This window comes from Hoplias malabaricus, chromosome 8, assembly GCF_029633855.1.
Source record: "Hoplias malabaricus isolate fHopMal1 chromosome 8, fHopMal1.hap1, whole genome shotgun sequence".
NCBI classification, from domain to species: Eukaryota; Metazoa; Chordata; class Actinopteri; order Characiformes; family Erythrinidae; genus Hoplias; species Hoplias malabaricus.
The window spans coordinates 19683802-19704790 of NC_089807.1; the positions used below are offsets into that span (position 1 = coordinate 19683802).

Sequence of the window (20989 nt, forward strand, 5' to 3'; positions counted from 1 at the left end):
TCTCAAATTTGATCTTGTTTTGAAGGAAACTGCCCAAGGTAAAAGTTGGTGTGCTTGTGTGTGAGTCGCTTCTGGGCTCTTCAGTCTTCGGGAGGCAGCGGTTTTGTTTGGTCGTCGGAATCAAGCGCTAAATATTTCCATGCGTAACTTTTTTTCAACCACTCGCAGCGGACCTGTTGCTTGTCTTGTCGACGCTATTCCTCGTGTTGGTGTTGTTGTTGAACTTTTTCGGTCTATTATCGTGTAGTCCTCTGTACCACAGGACACAAGAACCGTATCCGTTTCAAAATTTTGGTATCGACTTGGTTCTTGTGACATCTCCATTTAGTAGCAGTGTTCACCATTTAGAGATTCACCACACTTCCAGACTCAAACTATCTGTCTCATGTCAAAGTTGCTCAAGTCGCTTCTTTCACACACAGCTGGAAAACGTTGACTTCTGCTGTGCAGTGGACAGGTCAGCACTTTATGTGAGAGTTGACTGTAACGTAACCACCAACTGGAGGCATTTTATCAGTGATCATATGCCACCTACCAGATGATACATATCCTACATTGAAAATTCTTTTTTGTAAAAAAGCAAGAAATTGACAACAATACAAATAATTTAAAAGTTCAATCTAGATCAGTCTGAAGGATCTGTGAATGCTCATTAAATTAAATTAATATAGTTTTAAGTAATATCATTACAATTTGTTAAAATGCAGGCTCTGTACTTGGACAGTACACTTCTCCTGTCCTCAACAAGAGGTCAAAATATCAGACCGCCCATAAAAGTGTTTATTCATTCATTCATTGTCTGTAACCCCTTACCCAGTTCAGGGTTGCAGTCAGTCCAGAGCCTACCCCGAATCACTGGGCACAAGGCAGGAACACACCCTGAAGTGGGGCACACACATTCACACCTATGGACGCTATTGAGTCGCCAATCCACCTACCAACATGTGCTTTTGGACCGTGGGAGAAAACCGGAGCACCCGCGCATACACTCTAAGAAATGCTGGGTTATTTCAAGAACCCAACTGCTGTGTCAGTAAAGCTGGGTCATATTTTTGGGTTATTGTGTCGTTTGTTGGGTTGTTTAATACAACCCAGCAGTGTTGGGTTTGCGTTGCGGACCTGAAAGGGAACATGCACGTAACGGCTCGACGTCTTTCCCGCCCACATTGCTTCAGCTGGAAGAGGCTACTGCAGCAGGTTCAACGGCTGAAGAAAGTAAGTGGCTAAATTGACTTTCCTGTGGTTTTTGGTGATTATACATTGACAATGAGTTATGTAAAATATAATTTAATTTATTTTATCTCAAGAATGTAGGCAGAGGCGTATTATTAGCATCATGAAAACCCAACAATGAAGTAAGTTAGCTAGCGATAGCTGGTTAATATAGCTAATATGCTAAATTGATGATTAAAACGGCGAGGAAGAGCTAAAATAACGCAGTAGTTTCACAGAAAAAAATATTTTATGCTGTATCCTAAACGTATTCGGTCTGTTCAACGTGTGTCTGGAGAGGCTTTTTAATTTTTACACAAATGCTAGCTAGCATAGCAGGCTAACCGTTAAAACAATGGAGCTGACCATATCTGAAACAGTTTTTTCATATTACAGCGTCGTTGTTTCGACCTCATTAAAACTGTTTTTATCGTTGCTATATCCAGCACCTGAACGTTGATTTTATCGTCTCTATTTGGAGCTCCTGAACGCTGATTTTATTGTCGCCTTTTCAAGTATGGAGACAGATTAGTCACAAATGTTTCACTGTTCACAAATGAATACATCTTAATCTGTCTCAGTCTGCAATCTGTACAAATATAGTTACACTCATTAATACATGTTTTTGGTTTGTATATACATCATAATTATATGCAAAGACAAATTAAATTATTTTAATTTACATTGCATATATTTATAAAGTCTCGAATTTAATATTTATTTGTAAATTGTTGAATCTTTGTGGATCAAGTCACTCGTGATTTCCGTGACGTGCATTTGTGCATTGCCACTCGCGGATTTTTGGTTTCACCCGATCCAAACACAAACGCAGCCTGATCCACAAATGTGGCCAGCAGGCGAACAAATTGTTTTCCCCAGTGTTTTAGGACTGACCTGTTGGTGTCAGGGCCAGCAAAACAACCCCCAGTAGGTGTGATTGTGACTCCATTGGCTGCCATAATTGAATCAAATTTCTGATTACACTGAAAAATAATCATCCCACACTTATTTTAATTTTGAATGCAATGTTGTATGTTTCAAACTTCAGTCTCAATATTAGAATTTTCAGTTTCAATTTTCTTTTTCTTTTTTTTTCAAATGAACAAAACTTTCGACCATAATTTATTCTTATGTATTTACTGTGATTATATATAACTTTGATACAAGCACCACACTTACTGAGGAGGCATTAGTTTAAATATATATACATTTCTTAGGTGCCTAAGACTTCTGCACTGAACTGTGTGTGACCTTATGTTTTAGATGGGAAGCTGTAATTTTGTCTTGAATTACATTTTAATTTAAGATACTTGTAGACTTTGTTTGTGTCTTTTAATCTAATAAAACTGAAATAAATTGCATTGATATTAGTTAATGCTCCCCCCCCCCTCTTCAGTTCTGTTCCATGGATGATTTTGTCAGAGAGAAACTAATCGAATGGAAACTGGAAGCCCTGATTCCGAAGTTTGAGCGTAAGTTTTCCCAGTATAAAAATGACTTGAAAGTATTTCACTTAAGCATTGGATAACAATCCATTTGAAGCAGTTAATTATTTCTAAGTTGTAGGCTGCACAGAGTCTTTTCTCATACAATTTCAGAGCCCTGATTTAAAGGTTATATTCAGACATTAAAACATCACACAGTAATTTTACATTAAAATTACAGCTTCAGAATCATTGTGATGTTTCACTGGCCTGTAATGGGACGAATAGAGCCTCTGTTGTTGCTACTCTGGGCTCAGCACTGCAGAAACTGCATTATGTAATTTTTGGAGGAGGGTAGGAAGCCACAACCTCTCCCTTGATTTCAGGTGAGTGTTGTAAAAATGAGATACACTCTGCCACTGTAGGGGAGCCAAGGAGCAAAAAACCTATTGTTGCTGCTGTAATGAAATGAATATTCTCAACTGGCACTTCTGCTAAAGTATTTTTTTTTCTTTCTTTTGTAAATGTATGCATATATCCTCTTAGATGAAGAAATTGATAAGGAGAGCTTCTTTATATTGGATGATGCTTCCATTGCGGCACTGGTTCCTGTAATTGGTCCAAGGCTGAAGCTGAAATCACACCTTAAAAAACTGAATGAAGTAAGTGGAAAAGAGATTTCTGATGGGGTATTCTTGTTTTAAATGTACATTTGCTGGGCGAAACCTTGGTCATCTTTTTGCTCACCTCAGAGCGGTCCATAACGTACATAGTTCTAGCACATACTTTCAGTGTGCTGAAGCCGGTTGTTGTAGAAGCTTTGGCTATATTCGTTCATTTGCGAGGCATTTGCTTCAGCATAATGACAAGGCAACGCTTGCCGCAGGTGAGGCGCACTGCTCTGCCGCAGGTGAGGCGCACTGCTCTGCCGCAGGTGAGGCGCACTGCTCTGCCGCAGGTGAGGCGCACTGCTCTGCCGCAGGTGAGGCGCACTGCTCTGCCGCAGGTGAGGCGCACTGCTCTGCCAATCCTAGAAATGTTATATCCAGAGATCTAAGGGGAGTCGAATGTGATTTAGAGGAATGGGATGAATTGGATGAAGGTAGTGTAATACATAGGGTGGCACTGTTTCTTGCCAAGTTGAGGGCAAATTCTTCACAGACTCTAACAGCTATTACTTATGTTGTTCAGCAGACATCTACTCTAGTGAATGACATAGTAAGTAGTTTGAGGAATAAGACCATGTCATTTTTAAAAAAGATTGGTCAAGCTGAGACTCCAGAGGGCCAAGAATTGGAACAGAAATTTGCAGCAGCTGCTGAGCCATTCAGGAATTTTGAGTCTGAGTACAAGCAAATGAAATATTTTGCTAGCACGGGATACTTAGTCCAACCTGTAGAGGAGCCTCTTCCTGGGTTTTCCTACACCCAAAAGAGAGTGTCCACAACAGGAAGTGTTAGGCAGGTAGCTGTGAGGGATACTTTTCAGAGGGTTCCTTTGCGTCCTTTGCTCAAGTTAGTCCTTGAGAGTCCAGAGACTATGGAAAAAATACTGGCGTGGCGAGAGCAAGAAATTGGTGCTCTTCAGGATTTTAGAGATGGCACCATGTTCAAAGCAAGTGCTCTTTTTTCAAGAGAGTTTGCGATTCCACTGTTGCTTTATTGTGATGAATGTGAGACAGTTAATCCTTTGGGCTCAAAGACTTCTGTCCACAAGTTAGGGTTTCTTTATTTTACAGTGAAATGCCTGCCACCAGAATTTCTTTCCACCCTTAGTGCCTACTTCCTGCTGGCAGTGTACAAATCAGATGATGTCAAAACCTATGGTATGGATGTTGTCTTGGAGCCGGTTGTTGATGAGATCCGAAGTCTGGAAATGAACGGACTTCAAATTGACACTCCTTGTTTTAAAGGAATAGTTAAGATTGGAATTGCGCAAGTTTGTGGTGACAACTTGGGGCTCAATGCAGTCCTTGGATATACAGAGAGCTTTTCTGCAAATAGTGTCTGCCGCTGGTGCCGTGTCCAAAAGGAAATCCTTCATGTGCAGACTTTTGAGGATGAATCATTGTTAAGAAACAACATCAACTACCAAACAGACTTGTATCTGCATAATCCAGCAGTGACAGGTCTTAAGAGGGAGAGTGTGCTGAACAGGCTGGAGTTCTACAAAGTTGTTGACAATGTTGCGCCAGATATCATGCATGATATACTGGAGGGGATTGGGGGGTATGAAGTTAAGCTTGTTCTTAATTCCCTCATTGAGCAAAAGATTGTAACTCTAGATCAGATCAACTATAGACTTACAAGTTTTGATTATGGGTTCAGTGACAGTCACAACAAGCCTTCCCTCATTAAAGCACATGAGCTCAAAAACCCAGATGGAGCTCTCAGGCAGACAGCATCACAGACCTGGTGTCTGTTAAGATTACTGCCTCTTATTTTAGGTGACCTTATCCCACAGGGCAACCAATACTGGGAGTTGCTTCTTCTGTTACTGAGTTGCATGGAATTTATTTTTTCTCCATCATTAACTCTAGAAGCATCCATTTTTTTAGGGCACCTAATCCAGGAGCACCACAGTCTTTTTCTGGAGCTCTACCCTGATAGGCACCTTAAACCAAAACATCACTTTATGATCCATTATCCAGGTGCAATCAGGAAGCTAGGCCCTATTGTTCTGTTTTGGGCTATGCGATTTGAGGCCAAGCATGGGTTTTTCAAAAGACTCAGCCATGTTACGTGTAACTTTCGCAACATCTGCAAAACAATGGCCTACAGGCATCAGATGCTGCTATGTTATCACCTTCTTTCGGGTAATTTGTTCACCCACAACTTAGAAGTTGGTGCAGGATACACAAACCTTTTGGGCTGTATTGAAGGTTATGAAAACATCAAGCACAAATTCGAAAAGGTGCCGATTTTCACTGAAGTGTATGTTCCATCTTGGGTGAGATGGAGGGGCACTGAATATAGGCCTGGAATGTGTCTTCTAGTCTCCCATTCGTGTGATGGTGAGCCTCAGTTTGCTACGATAGAGAGCATTGTATCAGTGGAGTCCTCCATCAGACTGATTGTAAGGAAGTATGATACAATAGGATTTCATAGACACTATTTTTCATACTGTGTGTCTCCTGCATCTCAGCTTGAAGTCATTGATGTGAACTCTCTTGATGACCACCATCCTCTCCATGTTGCAAGGTCCTATAAAGAAGTTGATGATAATTGCTATGTTTCTCTGCGCTACAGACTGTTTTAGGCATTTTTTTTGTTCTCACTGTCATGTTGGTTGTGTTCTTGTTTTTGGAGTTATTTTAGGCATTTCGGTTTATGACCATGTGATTAACTTAAGTCTTATCTTTTTTGCTTTCAAATACAAGTTTAATATTTAGTTGTCTCCAAAGGAACTGCAGCTTGAGCCGGTTGAGTATGACCCATCGGCAGGACCATCACTGGACCAGCAGCATGAGGCCATGTCTCCAGGTCTAGAGGGAACGTTTGTATGTTGTTGTTTTTGTTTTCTTTCTTAAATTTCTGACACGCACACAATGGGGAAATAAGGGTCATTCACAAAGGATTTTTAACTTGTCAAATTGGCTATTTGCGCCAGGCCCTGAGAATAGGTGGTGTGGGGTTTTTTTTTTCTTTCCCTCCCTCATCTTGTATTTGCAGAAAATTAGGGAGGCCCTTGAAAAAACACCAGAGGGTAAAGACATTATTTGCAGCCTTGACACCAAACAATTCATCTCACTCAAACAGCGGAGAGCTATGGTTAGAATCCTAGTGTCACATCTCATCGAGCGGTTTGGAGAGACGTGAGTAAGCTTTTTACATGTTTGATATGAACTGATGTTCCACTGATTTCTTGTTGTATGTTTAAATATATATAATCTCTTTACAGTCCAGCATCGGTTGCAAAAAAAAACCTGGCCTCATCTTTAGTCAGTGAATTTCCATGTTTAAAGGATCAGCATGGAAATGGAACTGTAAGTACCAGTGACATCAAAGCACATGGGGCTTGGTTTTGATGGGTTTGACCTGCTATAGTTTATTTTAGGACTGAAATGTTAAAGAACACTTTATATTTTTTAAAAAGGAAGCATGGTATAGTCCAGGGCGAAATCACAGACCAGCAACCGGCTTCATTGAGGAACGTTTAAGAAATGTAAGGAAGAGGCTCCGTAGTGGAAAGTGCAGACCTAACCCTGTGGAGAACTGTGTTACCAGTAGTCTGGTTTTGCAAGGTACATGCACAAACAGGTTCTCATACAAAGAATATATTAGATAAGTGGCTTTATTGTTAGAGAATATTTTGTGTAGACATAAATTTGGTTATAGATGAATGTATGGAAATTCCAGGTAGGCTCTGGACCCCTCGCGACCCTAGAATTGGATAAGCGGTTACAGATAATGGATGGATGGATGAATGGATGGAATTAGTTCAATGTGGCTTTGCTGGGCAATTTTGGATTTTACATTGACCACTACAGAATGATGAACTCTAAAATGTCTTGATATATGATAATGAAATTGATTTAATTAATTATGTGTCACACAAACATCAGTCACATTGTATAACAAAATATCAGTAGAAATGGTTTTTAAAAATAATGTACTTGGCAGTTAGGGTGTGGGTTTTTATTTATTTTTTTATTTTTTTATTAAATAACTTAACACTTAAGAACATCAGTGTATGTGTTTGAGTTCAAACAGTCATGGTCTTTCTCTGCATATTTCTTTTGAACACCCACAACACCTGACCCAACCCCCACCTCCACCACCCTCCCCAGAGACTGATATATCTGATGAGAGAGCAGTGGCGATGACAGAGTGGCTAAAAAATAACATCTGGCCCCTGAACCAAGTAGAAGAATACATGAAGCAAACGGCAATCTACAGGGCTAAGTGGATAAGGGATCATGGATCAAAGACGGTGCAGGAGATTAACAGAGAGTATCCACGTTTACTGGATACTCCAGGAATGGTAGGATATGAAAATGATCAGTTAATTATAATTTATAATTATACATTAGCATTACTAAACATTATCTGTAATTTATTTGGAAAAATAATTAAAATAATTTTTTACAGATTGCACAGGACTTTGCTGTTCTACATCCAGCCTGTGCTGGGAAGCTTTCAGAGAAGTGGATGCCTGTATTCAAAGACAGAATTTTAGGTTTTGCCAGCCAGGAGAAGCAAGCTTTGGGTCTTCTTTCAAGAGTGGATTCTGTGTGTGCAGGTAGTCCTCACAGAGGTTTAGACTGTTAAGAAATTAGTGTAATTATTTTTTGGGGAAACAAGCAGTAACAACAGCTGGCATGTTGGAAATTGAATTTTTTCAGAATTTGCTAAGTAACTACATTAATAATCTTATTCCTAATAAGACATTCTTATTGCCAGATGCACAAGGTGACATGGCATTGAGATTACTGCCAGTAGTACTACCAGCTCCAGTCTATCGGATTGGCCGGAAGTCCTTTCGTCCCAGCTGTGAAGAGACAAGAAAGTCTTTCATTGATCTGAAACCAGTAAGTAAAAACATATAGAAAGTGGGCTTTGTGAAGTTTGGTAACATTCTTCTCTGTAATTACACTTGCCTCTAAACTTCTAGGATGGATTCAGTTTTCTCATCACATTAGAGATTTCTCAGTCCTATCCGGAAGATCCTGTCACATTTTGATAGATATTAGCTGTATTAATCATGTTTGTCTATCCTTCTAAAATCTGTCTATCCCTCCCTCTACAATCCTCTGTAATTCTACAAACCTGTTTCTCACTACAACCCTCTATCCTTCTACATCTATAGATAACCATAAGTCAATATGGTACGTTTAAGCATCAGTTAAATTAGGGTGTTTGTAAAATTAAAGTGCTAATGCCATGTTTAAATGCTTATGTTTACAACAGGTTGGGACCAATATGGTGGAGTTCCTGTCTGAGGCACAAGTCACTAGGCCGTACCCATTTGTTTTGGCCCTAGGTGATGATCAGCGTTGCTGCCAGTCTTTTGTGGTCATTAATGGACAAGCCATGGAGCAGAGCACCCTTGTTGCAGCTGTTGACATTTGTTTTAAGGCGTTCTATGTGTTTGATATCAACTTTCCCCGACAGTGTGCTCCAGCGTGGGAATTTCTTCAGACTGTTGTATATGAGCTGCCAGGTCAGGAATCTCCCTCAATAAGACTTTTGCGGGCATTCGTTTTTGCCACACGGTAGAGATGCAGTTCCTAGAATGATATGTTACCATTTTTTATTGTATTTTTTTCTTGTTGGAAAATTAATAACTGTTTCAACAATTACATGACTTAACTTTAAAATTGTGTAAAAAAAAAAAATTGCAATACAAAGAAATGTTGATTGCTTTAATTCAACACAAGTTAGTGTTAAAATGTATGATTTTACATGTAAAGGTTTGGATGAATTGATGCTGATTATTCTAAGTACAATAACTAAAGCACATGATTATATACAGTTATAAGAAGTAAATTTCACACTGCTATTTTCATTGCATTATTGTATATTAACTATTACTGAATGATAGCTTTCTTATAAAATAGTATGTTAACTATTATTGAATAGCATTGTAATAGTTTATTATTGTATAATATCTATACTAATGTAGGTTGAATGATATTTACTGATTAAATTGTATGTTACATATTTTTTTTATAATCTAGATATATAATTATATGTAATAAAGCCTTTTAGTGGTGGTTAAAATTGTATCTGTTTCTTTCAATGCATTTTTAGTAAGGGATATTGTTTAAAAATGGGTATTAATGTACAAATTTGTAATTGTAATCAAAATACAACCCAAAATTTGGTTCTGTTAACCCAGCCAAGTAGTTAAAATTTAATTGCATTTAGGTCAAATGCTCGACCCAATATGCTGGGTCAGAATAATAACCCAACATGCTGGGTCATTTCTACCCAATGCTGTGTTTGTCCAATATTGACCCAGCACTGGGTTGTGAAAATGACCCAATTTGGGTCAATTTCTACCCAACATTTTTTAGAGTGTAGGGAGAACAAACCCTTGGAGACAGTCACCTGGAGTAGGATTGGAACCCACAACCCCAGGATCCTGGAGCTTTGTGACTGTAAAAACTACCTGCTGTGCCAGTGTGCCACCCATAAGATATTGTTAAAATGGAAAAATATATTAATTTTGTCAATTCCGTCACATCAACATCATCAGGTTTCATGTCGGAGTTGACATTTGCTTTGAAAGAGTTGACAGGTGCTCCCAAAACCTTGTTATATGTCATGGGTATATATATATATATATATAGTAAGCTAACATCCTTGGTCCATCTCTGCATAATTATAAACTCATATTTATTGCTAGTTCTAGTTCTAGACCTCACTGACTCTTAATCATTCATTCATTCATTATCTGTAACAGCTTATCCAGTTCAGGGTTGCGGTGGGTCCAGAGTCTACCTGGAATCATTTGGGGCAAGGTGGGAATGCACCCTGGAGGGGGCGCCAGTCCGTCACAAGGCAACAAACACACACACACTCGCACATTCACTCACACCTACGGGCACTTTTTGAGTCACCAATCCACCTACCAACGTGTGTTTTTGGACTGTGGGAGGAAACCGGAGTACCCGGAGGAAACCCACGCAGACACAGGGAGTACACACCACACTCCTCACAGACAGTCACCCAGAGGAAACCCATGCAGACACAGGGAGAACACAACACACTCCTCACAGACAGTCACCCCGGAGGAAACCCACACAGACACAGGGAGAACACAACACACTCCTCACAGACAGTCACCCGGAGGAAACCCACGCAGACACAGGGAGAACACACCACACTCCTCACAGACAGTCACCCAGAGGAAACCCATGCGGACACGGGGAGAACACACCACACTCCTCACAGACAGTCACCCAGAGCAGGAATCGAACCCACAACCTGCAGGTCCCTGGAGGTGTGTGACTGCGACACCTACCTGCTGCTCCACCGTGCCATCCTGACTCTTAATCAAATACCTGCAATAGTTACATTTATCAGTAACTTTCAATAAGCATAGGGTCAAACATCTTATTGTTGAGGGTGAACTGGTGGTAATATTCACAGGTGGGATTTGAACTTTTGGTCACCAGGCAGTGAAATAAATAAATAAAGTGTCCTAATCACCCTCATTACATTTACAGTGTTTAGCAACTCTTTTTTTATTATGTGAAAACAAAAATAAATATTTTATCTTAGAAAAGGGAAGGGGAATGGTTTGCAAATGTAGGTGCCTCACAAAAACTCAAAACATGGCCTTTCTTTCATGGTTGGCGCTAACGATAGCCTTAATACAAATAGTCCAGAATGTGATTGTGTATGTGACAGCCTCTTCTGTGCTGTTGTGTGTAACTATGGTTTCAGACGACACAGTAGAGAATGTTGGTTCAGATTAATCAGCTGACGGTGGCACCAGCAGCTGTAATAGTGTAGGCATGGTGCATACATTTTTTATGATTATCTTCAACACAAATAAATAATAAATTGTGACGACAACACGTCAGTTACTGAATAATGTGCTTGAGAATGAGGTGAGTTTTTGGCTGCACTTGCTGTGTCCACTCACAACACAAAACCACCTTCCCATCCCATCCTGTCCCATCCCTGTCTGCGCTGCTCTGCTGTTACAGGTATTTTTCAGTTATACTCTCAGTGCCAACAGTGGGTGCTGCAGCACCTCTATTTCCCGCAGTTATGCTTGAGGGTTTCATTTAAAAGCTTGACCCATCTCAGTTGTTAGTAAACTTTTTGTAAATAATGTATTTCAACTCCATCAGTTGTTTGTCAACACCGTCATATGTCTGTCAATAACATCAGCAAATGTCAACACTGCCTCATGAAAGTTTTTGTCCTTTTTTCAAAGGAATATGTTACTATTTGTTCAATTTATTGTCTATATATTTAAAACACCAACTGAACTATATGCTTTGATGTCTTCTGTGCATATGAATATTGATTATATATGCTTAATGTTAAAAATGAATACAGTTTGACAGTGCATCCAAAAATGCAAGCTAAACCTCACAAAGGCAAATAAGAACCATACATAAGCAGGATACAAAAAACCACAGCACTTTATCAGGGCCCAAGATCATTTAAGGTATACTGAGGTGAAGTGGACAAGTGTCCGCTGATCAGAGAAATCAAAGTTTAAAATTATTTCACATTCTCTGGGCTAAAGATGAGAGAATACTATCCGACTTATAAGCACACAGTTCAAAAGCCGGAATCTGTGATGGTATGAGGGGGCATTAGTGCAAATTGCATGGGTGACTTGCATGTCTGTGAAGGCATTGTTAATGCTGAAAGTTATATACAGGTTTTGGAGCAACATGTTGCGATTCAGACAATGTCATGTTCAGTGAAGGCCTTGTTTATTATAAATATTTTTAGAGTGTTGTTAAAACAAGAGGAGATGAAACAGAATGGTAAACATGCAAAGATATTGATGTGGTTTTTGCAAAATGTATGGGATATTTTTACATTTGTTAACTTTTGTGAAACATTTAAATATGGTTTTAATGAAACATTTCCTTTGTTAACATATAATGCCATTTTTAAAGGCTAAGCGCCAGCTATATGAAAGTGTCAAACAAATAAATACAGTGGAATTTGAGTTTCTAACTTGTGTTTATTGATAGTCAGAAAACATGTTATTTCTTACTAATTCAAGGAATAAGGTTTAAAAGACCTTTGGTATCCCCCCCCCTTCCCCCTCAACGGTGTTCGGAAACTCTAATAAGCATCTTGCATGTGACGTAGATGGTGGACCACAACTCTAGAAGTTGCACTTAATTTAATGCAAAATGATGAAAAGGTGTTTTGTTTTTGGCTGCAATAATCCAATGTACAGTGGGACATCTGTGCACAAATGGCCAAAAGATCCCAAAATATCCAGAAAATGGACTAAATTTGTCAACTTTAAACGGGCACTTTGATCAAAGTTTTTTTTATTGCGTTTTTCGTATTACAATCACAGAAAATAAATATCAGATTCCCCATCCCCAACCCTCCCCATACCAGGTATGATACACGTATATTCTCAAGAAGAAAAAAATGGCCAGCTATGCATATAAACAGAAATTATAAAGTAATCAAATCAACAAATAACAATAATTAATAATAATAACAACAGCATGCATATATACATATAAACACAAACATACATACACAATAATGTGTGAATATATAGATTAATTACAAAGTAAAACAAAATGTTATATTAACACCCTGTCTGTATCCAGATCTTCAACGAAAGTTAGAAAAGGTTGCCAAGTATCAAAAAACTTCCCAATGGACCCTCTCAGAGTATATCTAATCTTTTCCAATCTAAGATGGTACAAGACTTCTCTTATCCAGTGACTGTAGGTTGGTGGGTTAGTATCTTTCCACTTGAACAAAATTAACCTCCTGGCGAGGAGAGAGCAGAAAGCAAGCATATTTATATCCCGTCTATTGAGATCAGAATCTATCGGGACTACACCGAATAGTGCTATGAATGGTGATGGTTCCACTGTTTTCCCAGAAATCTTTGAGAAAGTCTCAAAGATAGAATTCCAATAGGAATATAGTTTTGAACATGTCCAAAATATATGCAGAAGTGACGCTGGTGCCAATCCACATCGATCACATGTAGGATCTAAGTTGGTCTTGATCTTTGAAAGTCTAACCTTGGACCAATGTAAACGATGTACAATCTTAAACTGAATAACGGTATGTCTCGCACATATAGAGGTTAAGAAGATTCCTTGTATTATTTTATGCCATGTTTCTTCCGAAATTGTTTCATCCAGAGCAGTTTCCCATTTATTTTTAAGAAGTTCTAGTGAGGTAGAATTATGTGAATTAATTAATTCATAAATTATACTTATCGTCTGTTTATTAATTGCTTTGTACTTAAAGATTGATTCTAGCAGAGAAGTTGAAGGAGATAATGGAAAACAGTCCAACTTTAAAGATACAAAGTGTCGAAGCTGTAAATATCTATAGAACTGTGATCTAGGAATATTGTATCGCTGTATTAGCTGTTCAAAGGAGGCAAAATTACCATCGATGTAAAGATCAGACAATGAAAGAATACCCTTTCTGGCCCAAATAGCAAAGGTTTTATCCAATATTGATGGAAGAAACATATGATTGTTTATAATTGGAGCTGCCTGTGACAGACCTCTCAGGGAAAAGGACCTCCTGAATTGGTTCCAGATTTTAATTGAGCATATGACAACAGGGTTTGAGCTGAAAGCAGTGATAGGTTGTGTAAATGGCAGTTCGGAACACAATAATGCAGCTAGAGAAGTAGAATCAACAGACGATTCCTCTAAGATCGTCCACACAGGGGCAGCAGTACCTTCATTCATCATCCAATACAACAACGCCCTTATATTTGCTGCCCAATAGTAAAACAAAAAGTTCGGGAGTGCTAGACCCCCTGAACTCCGACCTCTTTGCAGTATTTTCCTTTTTATTCAGGGTGTTTTATTGTTCCAGGTCAATATTAAGTTATTTAATTTGAGAAAAAACGATTTAGTCAAGAAAATCGGAAGAGACTGGAAAATATACAAGAATTTTGGTAGAACATTCATCTTAACTGAATTAATTCGGCCAATCAAGGAAAGAGGCAGAGGGGCCCATCGCACCATATCTTGTTTAAGCTGAGATAATAAAGGTTGATAATTAGCGATGTATAGATCATTGTGATCACGTGTGATCCAAATTCCGAGGTATCTAAACTTTTTAAGGCAAAGTTTAAATGGAAAGGAGGTCAAGGACATATCTTTCCCAGCGTCTAGAGGCATTAGCTCGCTTTTCTGGAAGTTTATTTTATAACCAGAAATCTTACCAAACTCTGTTAGTAGGATCATTAATTTTGGTATACTTGAGTGGGGATCAGGAATATATAATAACATATCATCAGCATAAAGCGAGACTTTCGGCTCCATCCCAGCACGCACAATTCCCTTAATGTCTACATTTTGCCTTATAGCTATAGCAAGTGGTTCCATTGCGATTGTGAAAATGAGTGGGGATAAGGGGCACCCCTGTCTTGTACCGCGATGAAGTTCAAAAACAGAGGACAGATTATTATTAGTTTGCACTGCAGCCATTGGGAGCTTATATAAAATTTTTACCCATGATATGAATTTGGGGCCCAACCCAAACCGCCGCAGCGCATCGAAGAGATAGTTCCATTCCACCCGGTCGAAGGCCTTCTCCGCATCAAGTGATAGCACTGCTTCAGACGTTCCAGGCGGGGGAGGGGTATAAAGAATATTCAGCAGGCGTCTAATGTTAAAAAAAGAGAAACGATTTTTGATAAAGCCTTAAACGGGCACTTTGGACCATCCGCTCACTCCGTTATCTATAGTGCTCATTTCACTGGCGCTTTTCCAACAATATAGGCATGTAAGGAAACCAACGAAAGGTGTTGTATACATGGAGATAAACAGGGTAAGTACGCTTACTTCGCCTGTTTTAGTTGGTGTTAGTTAACGTTAGCTTATCTTGCCAAAACTCGGTGGCTCAGATTATACTCGGCTACGTAGTTGCATTACAGAGGTTTATAGTGTCGGATGAACCCAGTAAACATTTAGCCGTTGATTCAATGTTAAAATAACGTAATGACGGCCGTCTAATCAATATTCTCTTAAGGTTGAAAATGAAAGTTGAAAAGACGTCCAAACACAGACATTGAAAGACGACTATTAGACGTATTTTGGACGTCCATTGACGTTATTAATTGGTCTCGAAATAAATTACTTGTATAAAATGCATTTTGGACGTCCACTGACGTTATCGATTGGTCACCACTTAACTAACTTATTAAGATGGATTTTAGACGTCCATTGACGTTTAAAATATGTCCTTGACGGACAGACTACTTTTAGACCTATTTTGAACGTCCAGGGACGTTCCTTGTTTACTGGGAAGTCTAGTTCGACTTCGATCAAATTTACAAGAATAACGGTACCTCTAAATTTGAGTTTAGCTTATTGCTAAGCTATTGTCATGTACAATGTTTTAGATAACACATAACAGCTCAGCCTCTGAGATCTTCTTGACTTACTGAACCTCGACACACCCACGGACCACGTCACGGTTCACGCTGAAAAACCTACTCTTCTTTGGTTCCAGTTGGGAACGAACATTTCTGGTTTGTGAACCAGTTTATGTCAGTGGAAATGCGCGGACAATATAGCCCAAAATACATAGAACATCCTTTAGGATATTTTTCAGAACACACCTGCGCTGTCCTGCATATGCATTATATGGACAAAACTATTGGGACACACCTCTTATTTCAATATTTAAATCTTTAATTTAATTGGCACAGGAGTGTTAAATCATGCAGCCTGCCTTTACAAAAGTTTGTGAAAGAATCTGTAATTTTAAAGAGCTCAATGAATTTGAGTGTGTTACTGTAATATGGTGTCACTGTTCCAACAAATTAGTTCATGAAACTTCTTCCCACATTCCTCAATACTGTGAGTAGTATTCCTACCAGCCACAAAGACGAAAAACGTGAAGTTACAGAGCGGGGGTTGCCATGTCACTAAGGCACACAGTAGGGGTGGGCGATATGGCCCTAAAATAATATCACAATATTTCACTGTATTTTGATGATAACAATATACTTGGCGGTGTGTCAAAACACTGAAAAATACTTTCATTAATTTCAAGAACACACTATTGCAACAAAGTAAATGTTATTATAATATCAATTATACTAAATGTAATATATTGAATATATATTAATAAATGCTTTTATGTTTTATGTACTAAAATTTTTTTAACTAAAAATGTAACAGTTCATCACATTCAGAAGAAGCAACAAACAAAAAAAGAATCTGTAAACATTTGCTTATTTAGTAAACAACAGTAACTTAACAAGATTCTGATTTTGTATTAAATAAAGAATGTAGCAACTAAATCTACCACACAGGCAATGGGCAGAAATTTTAGTGTGTGCATATAAACAACAAATGTAAACATTCATTCATTCGTTCATTCATTATCTGTAACCGCTTATCCAATTCAGGGTCACGGTGGGTCCAGAGCCTACCTGGAATCATTGGGCGCAAGGCGGGAATACACCCTGGAGGGGACGCCAGTCCTTCACAGGGCAACAAACACACTCGAGTCGCCAATCCACCTGCAACATGTGTTTTTGGACTGTGGGAGGAAACCGGAGCACCCGGAGGAAACCCACCTGGACACGGGGAGAACACACCAACAGACAGTCACCCAGAGCGGGAATCGAACCCACAACCTCCAGGTCCCTGGAGCTGTGTGACTGCGACACTACCTGCTGCACCACCGAAGTCCCTTTTTTTTTTTTTTTTACTTCACTGTGGCAGAACATATACCGTATTATGGGTAACTGCATGACGTTGTTACATAAGTCAGAATATCACTATTTTCACGATATTGATTTTTAAAAATTGTTTTAATAATTATGACTATATTATCGCAAACGATACAATATGACACAGCTCAAGGGCACAGTGCGTAAAAGTCACCAATGATCGGTTGACTCAGTAACTACAGAGTTTCAACCCCCCTTCTGGCATTAACATCAGAAAAAAAAACTCTGTACAGGGAACTTCATAGCATGGGTTTCCATGGCCGAGCAGCTGAGCGCAAACCTTACATCACCAAGCACAATGCCACACATCGGAAGGAGTGGTGTAAAACACTCTGCCACCAGACACTGGAGCAGTGGAAATGTGTTCTGTGGAGTGATGAATCACGATTCTCTATCTGGCAGGCTGATGGATGAGTCCAGGTTTGACCAATGCCAAGACAATGTTGTCACATATTTAATTCTGGGTCATTTTCCACAATAAATAAATGACTTTGTCTCAATTCTTAGATTTGCTTTTAGGACTTGTGTAAATATCTAATGAAGTTTTAAATTAAATTGGATTTCGGAAAAGGCAGTGGCACATTGTACTGATACTTAATAAATAATTAATTTATTAATTATTTGTAACCACTTATCCAGTTCAGGGTCACAGTGGGTCCAGAGGCGGGAATACACCCTGGAGGGGGCGCCAGTCCTTCACAGGGCTCATTTTTTCATTCATTGTCTCTAACCTTGTAGACAATTCAGGGTTGAGGTGGGGCCGGAGTTTACCCGGAATCACTGGGCAACACACACACACTCACATGCTTTTGAGTAGGCAGTTCACCTACCAACGTGTGTTTTGGGACTGTGGGAGGAAACCAGAGCACCCAGAGGAAACCCACGTGGACACGGAGAGAACACACTAAACTCCTCACTGAGGTCACTCGGAGTGGGCCTTGGACCCGTAACCCCAGGACCCTGGAGCTGTGTGACTGCGACACTACCTGCTAAGTAAGTAGATCCCTGATTCCAATTATACACAGGATAAGATTGTAAAATATCCTATGCCAATCAATTAGAGCTTTATATAGGGCCCACCCCACTCTCTTCCTACTGCACCCTCCCAGCAAGCTTTATATCTTCACAATACCTAGACCCAGCGGCACTTTCAATGAGTGCCACCAGTTCCGTATGCGCTTTAAATGGTACATCACCAACAACCACAATAGCACCACTCCTCATCCCCCTTCACGAACCTAAAACATACCTCAGCCATTCCACGTTTGCAGTCTATTTCCCAAACAGTGCATTCCCTTAATAGGGCACTGCTGCTGTTAGATTTTATTAGAAATTTAGGATTTTGGTATGTTCTCTATGACTGAATGTCACCCGGTTTCCTTCAGGTGATCCAGCTTCCTCCCACACTACAAAAACACATATTCATTTGTGGATTGGCCATGCAAAAAGTGCCCATAGAGCTAAATGTGTGATGCCCTGTGATGGAATGGTGCTTTGTTTCTTCCTTGTGCCCAGTGACTTCACCTCCACAATGACCCTGAACACGATAAGCACTTTTTATTCAATGAATAAATGAAAGTGGCTTACTCACAATGTAAAAAATATTTAGGGAGAGGGGGACAAAAAAAATTGACAGCTAAAATCATGCCTCAAACAGAAGAGATAAAGCCAATGGTAAACACTGGCAAACTGCATAAATAAAGATGAGTAGTGGTGAAGCCCACCAACAATGAAGACCACAAACACTAGGAAGTTCAAATATCTTTAAATAATAATAATAAAAAAACTTAATTCACTTTTTTTTCAATAACTTACATTAGTTAATAACAGTGAAGGACACATGAAGGACTTTAGAGAACATGATGATCATAGAAAATAATTTTTTTTTTTACTCCTCCCCAAAACAGCATTCCTAGAACATTACAAATAAGGTCAAGTTCCAAGAATATTGTTTCCTAACTGATTCTGAAGACAATAACAAACTGGGTATTTTCACAGCGTTCACCACTGCAGCGTTGGGGGAACATTCTAGAATTCCATAGAGTTTATTTTCCTCCAAAATTCAGAATCAGTAATTAACTTTTAAAACAAAATAGAAGCTTCATAAATGTGAGCCAGGTCATGGGAGTAATGCTAGCTAAAATCATGATGTTATATTTTGCAAAAAGTGTTCCTCTTAAAAACGTAACCTACCGCACCCACCGGATCTGAATATTGTAGGCCTTCATTATGTTTTAAAGAACGGTAAATAACCTTATAAAAAACAATTCAAGCTGCATTCAACAAGACCTCGTAACTCAATTAATGACTGGGTTCCTACGGAGAAATTGTGGGCGGTCTTCTCAACTCTGAGGTCAGACCAACATGGCTGCTCGCAAAGTCAATAGTAATAACCATTTCTCTACAATAGATTAGCTTTATTACAGACAATATACAGACACAGATGCTTTCATTTGTAACAAGGACACAATTTTGAGAAGGTATATACATCAAGTTTTTAACGTTCAGGTTAAATGGCTATTTTGTATGTACAGGTGTCCTAGTTTTCCAGGGGTGATTGAAGGATTAAATATTGTTTCCTAGCTTCAAATGTTTACCTCTGAGGCAAGTCAATCAAAGACAGATATAGCACCATTTCAGACAGCTTTTCTGAAGGTCAAGTATAACTTTACTCAGAGAAGCTTAGTGTTATTGTGGGTTGTTTTATTTATTTTGTCCCCACCGGGTTTATAATACAGTCCTAATAATTAAAAAATCTATAGTCACATCGGTTGACACATCGGTGCTCTAGGCGTAAATGAACAAATCTACCACCAGAGGGAGACATCCACCTTAAAATAGGCCCGAAAAGAAAGTCACTTAATTCGAGTGTGTGCTGCTCATTTCACAACTGAGCTACAGAGCTCCGAGTTGGAGTCACACATCGGTCTATTCTTTAACTTCTCCATTTCTTCAGTAAATTATTCGACAATAGAACAGCCACATACAAATTCATTTCTCTTTTGTTCTAAGCGGCTTTGTTCATAAGGGTTCAGTTCATAAAGAAAGCACACACTGTACTGGAGAGCTCAAGTGGATGAACTGTGTTATTTTTTTGGTGGTGATGATGGATTGCTAAGTTCTAAATACACATTTCTAGAAATTGGTTATATTGTGACATGACAAAAACATCATTTATGTTTAATATTTTACTTTCGTAGCACTGTATTTAAATGTGCTTTGTAATTTATTTACGTACTGTTTAAACATCTGCCTTTTACTACAGTTAAACTCCACCCGTTCACCATGAGGTATTAATGAGCATTTCAGCTCGAGCTAATTTTCGAATGAAGCACAATATAAGGGAAATAGTGAAATCGTTTTATATAATTGTTGGAACAAATCATTGGATATCCATTTTTGTTTATTCCAATATTTTGGAAATTATTTTAAGACACTGTCTTATTAACAGTGTGAAAAATTCACAATAATTGCATAAATATCCTGGTCCAACATTGTTATGAAAACAAATATTTTTTTTACACTAATCTCTTTTAAAAGTTAAGATTTTTTGTTGCTGTTGTTCTTTTGTTTACTCAGAAAACTCAGAATCACACACACACACACACACACACACACAATTGTATCTGATAAAAATGTATAACATAGGCTCCATATCTTTGTAAGTCCTGAGTTACTGTTCTTAGGGGACAAACCAAGCAGAGTGATGTTGCTGAATTTGAGCCTAAAGAACCTCTTGAATGTTAAGTACTGATGTATTAAAAATAGTACTAAAAAAATAGAATTCTTTTCAGGAACAAATCATGATGTGTGTGTATTAGTAGCATAGCCTGTGTTAATAATTTACATGCGTAAATGCACCATCTAAATTACTGAGAAAAAAACAAAACAAAAAACAAACAGCAATTCTTAAATTGACTGTGATTCCTGTTCACTCCATTTGAAATGCATTGAATGTAAAG

At 38.7% G+C, this 20989-nt stretch overlaps 2 protein-coding genes across 5 annotated transcripts; both read left to right on the forward strand.

The window, feature by feature from the left end:
• Positions 1–750: 750 nt before the first annotated feature.
• On the forward strand, positions 751–6067 carry LOC136705678 (uncharacterized). 4 transcript variants are annotated; one of them, XM_066679373.1, is made up of 5 exons: positions 753–1215; positions 2609–2684; positions 2878–3022; positions 3183–3522; positions 3571–6024. In XM_066679373.1, exons 4-5 carry the CDS (start codon positions 3321–3323, stop codon positions 5892–5894), a joined length of 2526 nt encoding a protein of 841 aa, XP_066535470.1. In that variant the 5' UTR covers positions 753–1215; positions 2609–2684; positions 2878–3022; positions 3183–3320; the 3' UTR covers positions 5895–6024. The 4 variants fall into 4 exon arrangements, 3 of the variants coding, with proteins under 3 accessions (XP_066535470.1, XP_066535468.1, XP_066535471.1); XR_010804070.1 differs by lacking the exons at positions 2878–3022; positions 3571–6024 and adding an exon at positions 6040–6067 and having other exon boundaries at positions 751–1215; positions 3183–3298; XM_066679371.1 differs by lacking the exon at positions 2878–3022.
• Positions 6068–6077: 10 nt separating this feature from the next.
• LOC136705680 (uncharacterized) lies at positions 6078–9256 on the forward strand. The gene is made up of 8 exons (XM_066679375.1): positions 6078–6135; positions 6308–6450; positions 6537–6621; positions 6732–6879; positions 7426–7619; positions 7727–7877; positions 8039–8166; positions 8546–9256. The coding sequence occupies exons 1-8, from the start codon at positions 6109–6111 to the stop codon at positions 8852–8854; spliced, it is 1185 nt and encodes a 394-aa protein (XP_066535472.1). The 5' UTR covers positions 6078–6108; the 3' UTR covers positions 8855–9256.
• Positions 9257–20989: the final 11733 nt, after the last annotated feature.

Excerpts from the sequence above, each read along its gene's own strand:
- LOC136705680 (XM_066679375.1), top strand. The coding sequence starts at position 6,109 with ATGTCTCCAGGTCTAGAGGGAACGTTT. Across the intron at positions 6,622-6,731 it reads ATCAGCATGGAAATGGAACT|GAAGCATGGTATAGTCCAGG; the intron begins GTAAGTACCAGT and ends TTTTTTAAAAAG. Across the intron at positions 6,880-7,425 it reads CAGTAGTCTGGTTTTGCAAG|AGACTGATATATCTGATGAG; the intron begins GTACATGCACAA and ends CACCCTCCCCAG.
- LOC136705678 (XM_066679373.1), top strand. The coding sequence starts at position 3,321 with ATGGGGTATTCTTGTTTTAAATGTACATTTGCTGGGCGAAACCTTGGT. Across the intron at positions 3,523-3,570 it reads CAAGGCAACGCTTGCCGCAG|GTGAGGCGCACTGCTCTGCC; the intron begins GTGAGGCGCACT and ends GCTCTGCCGCAG.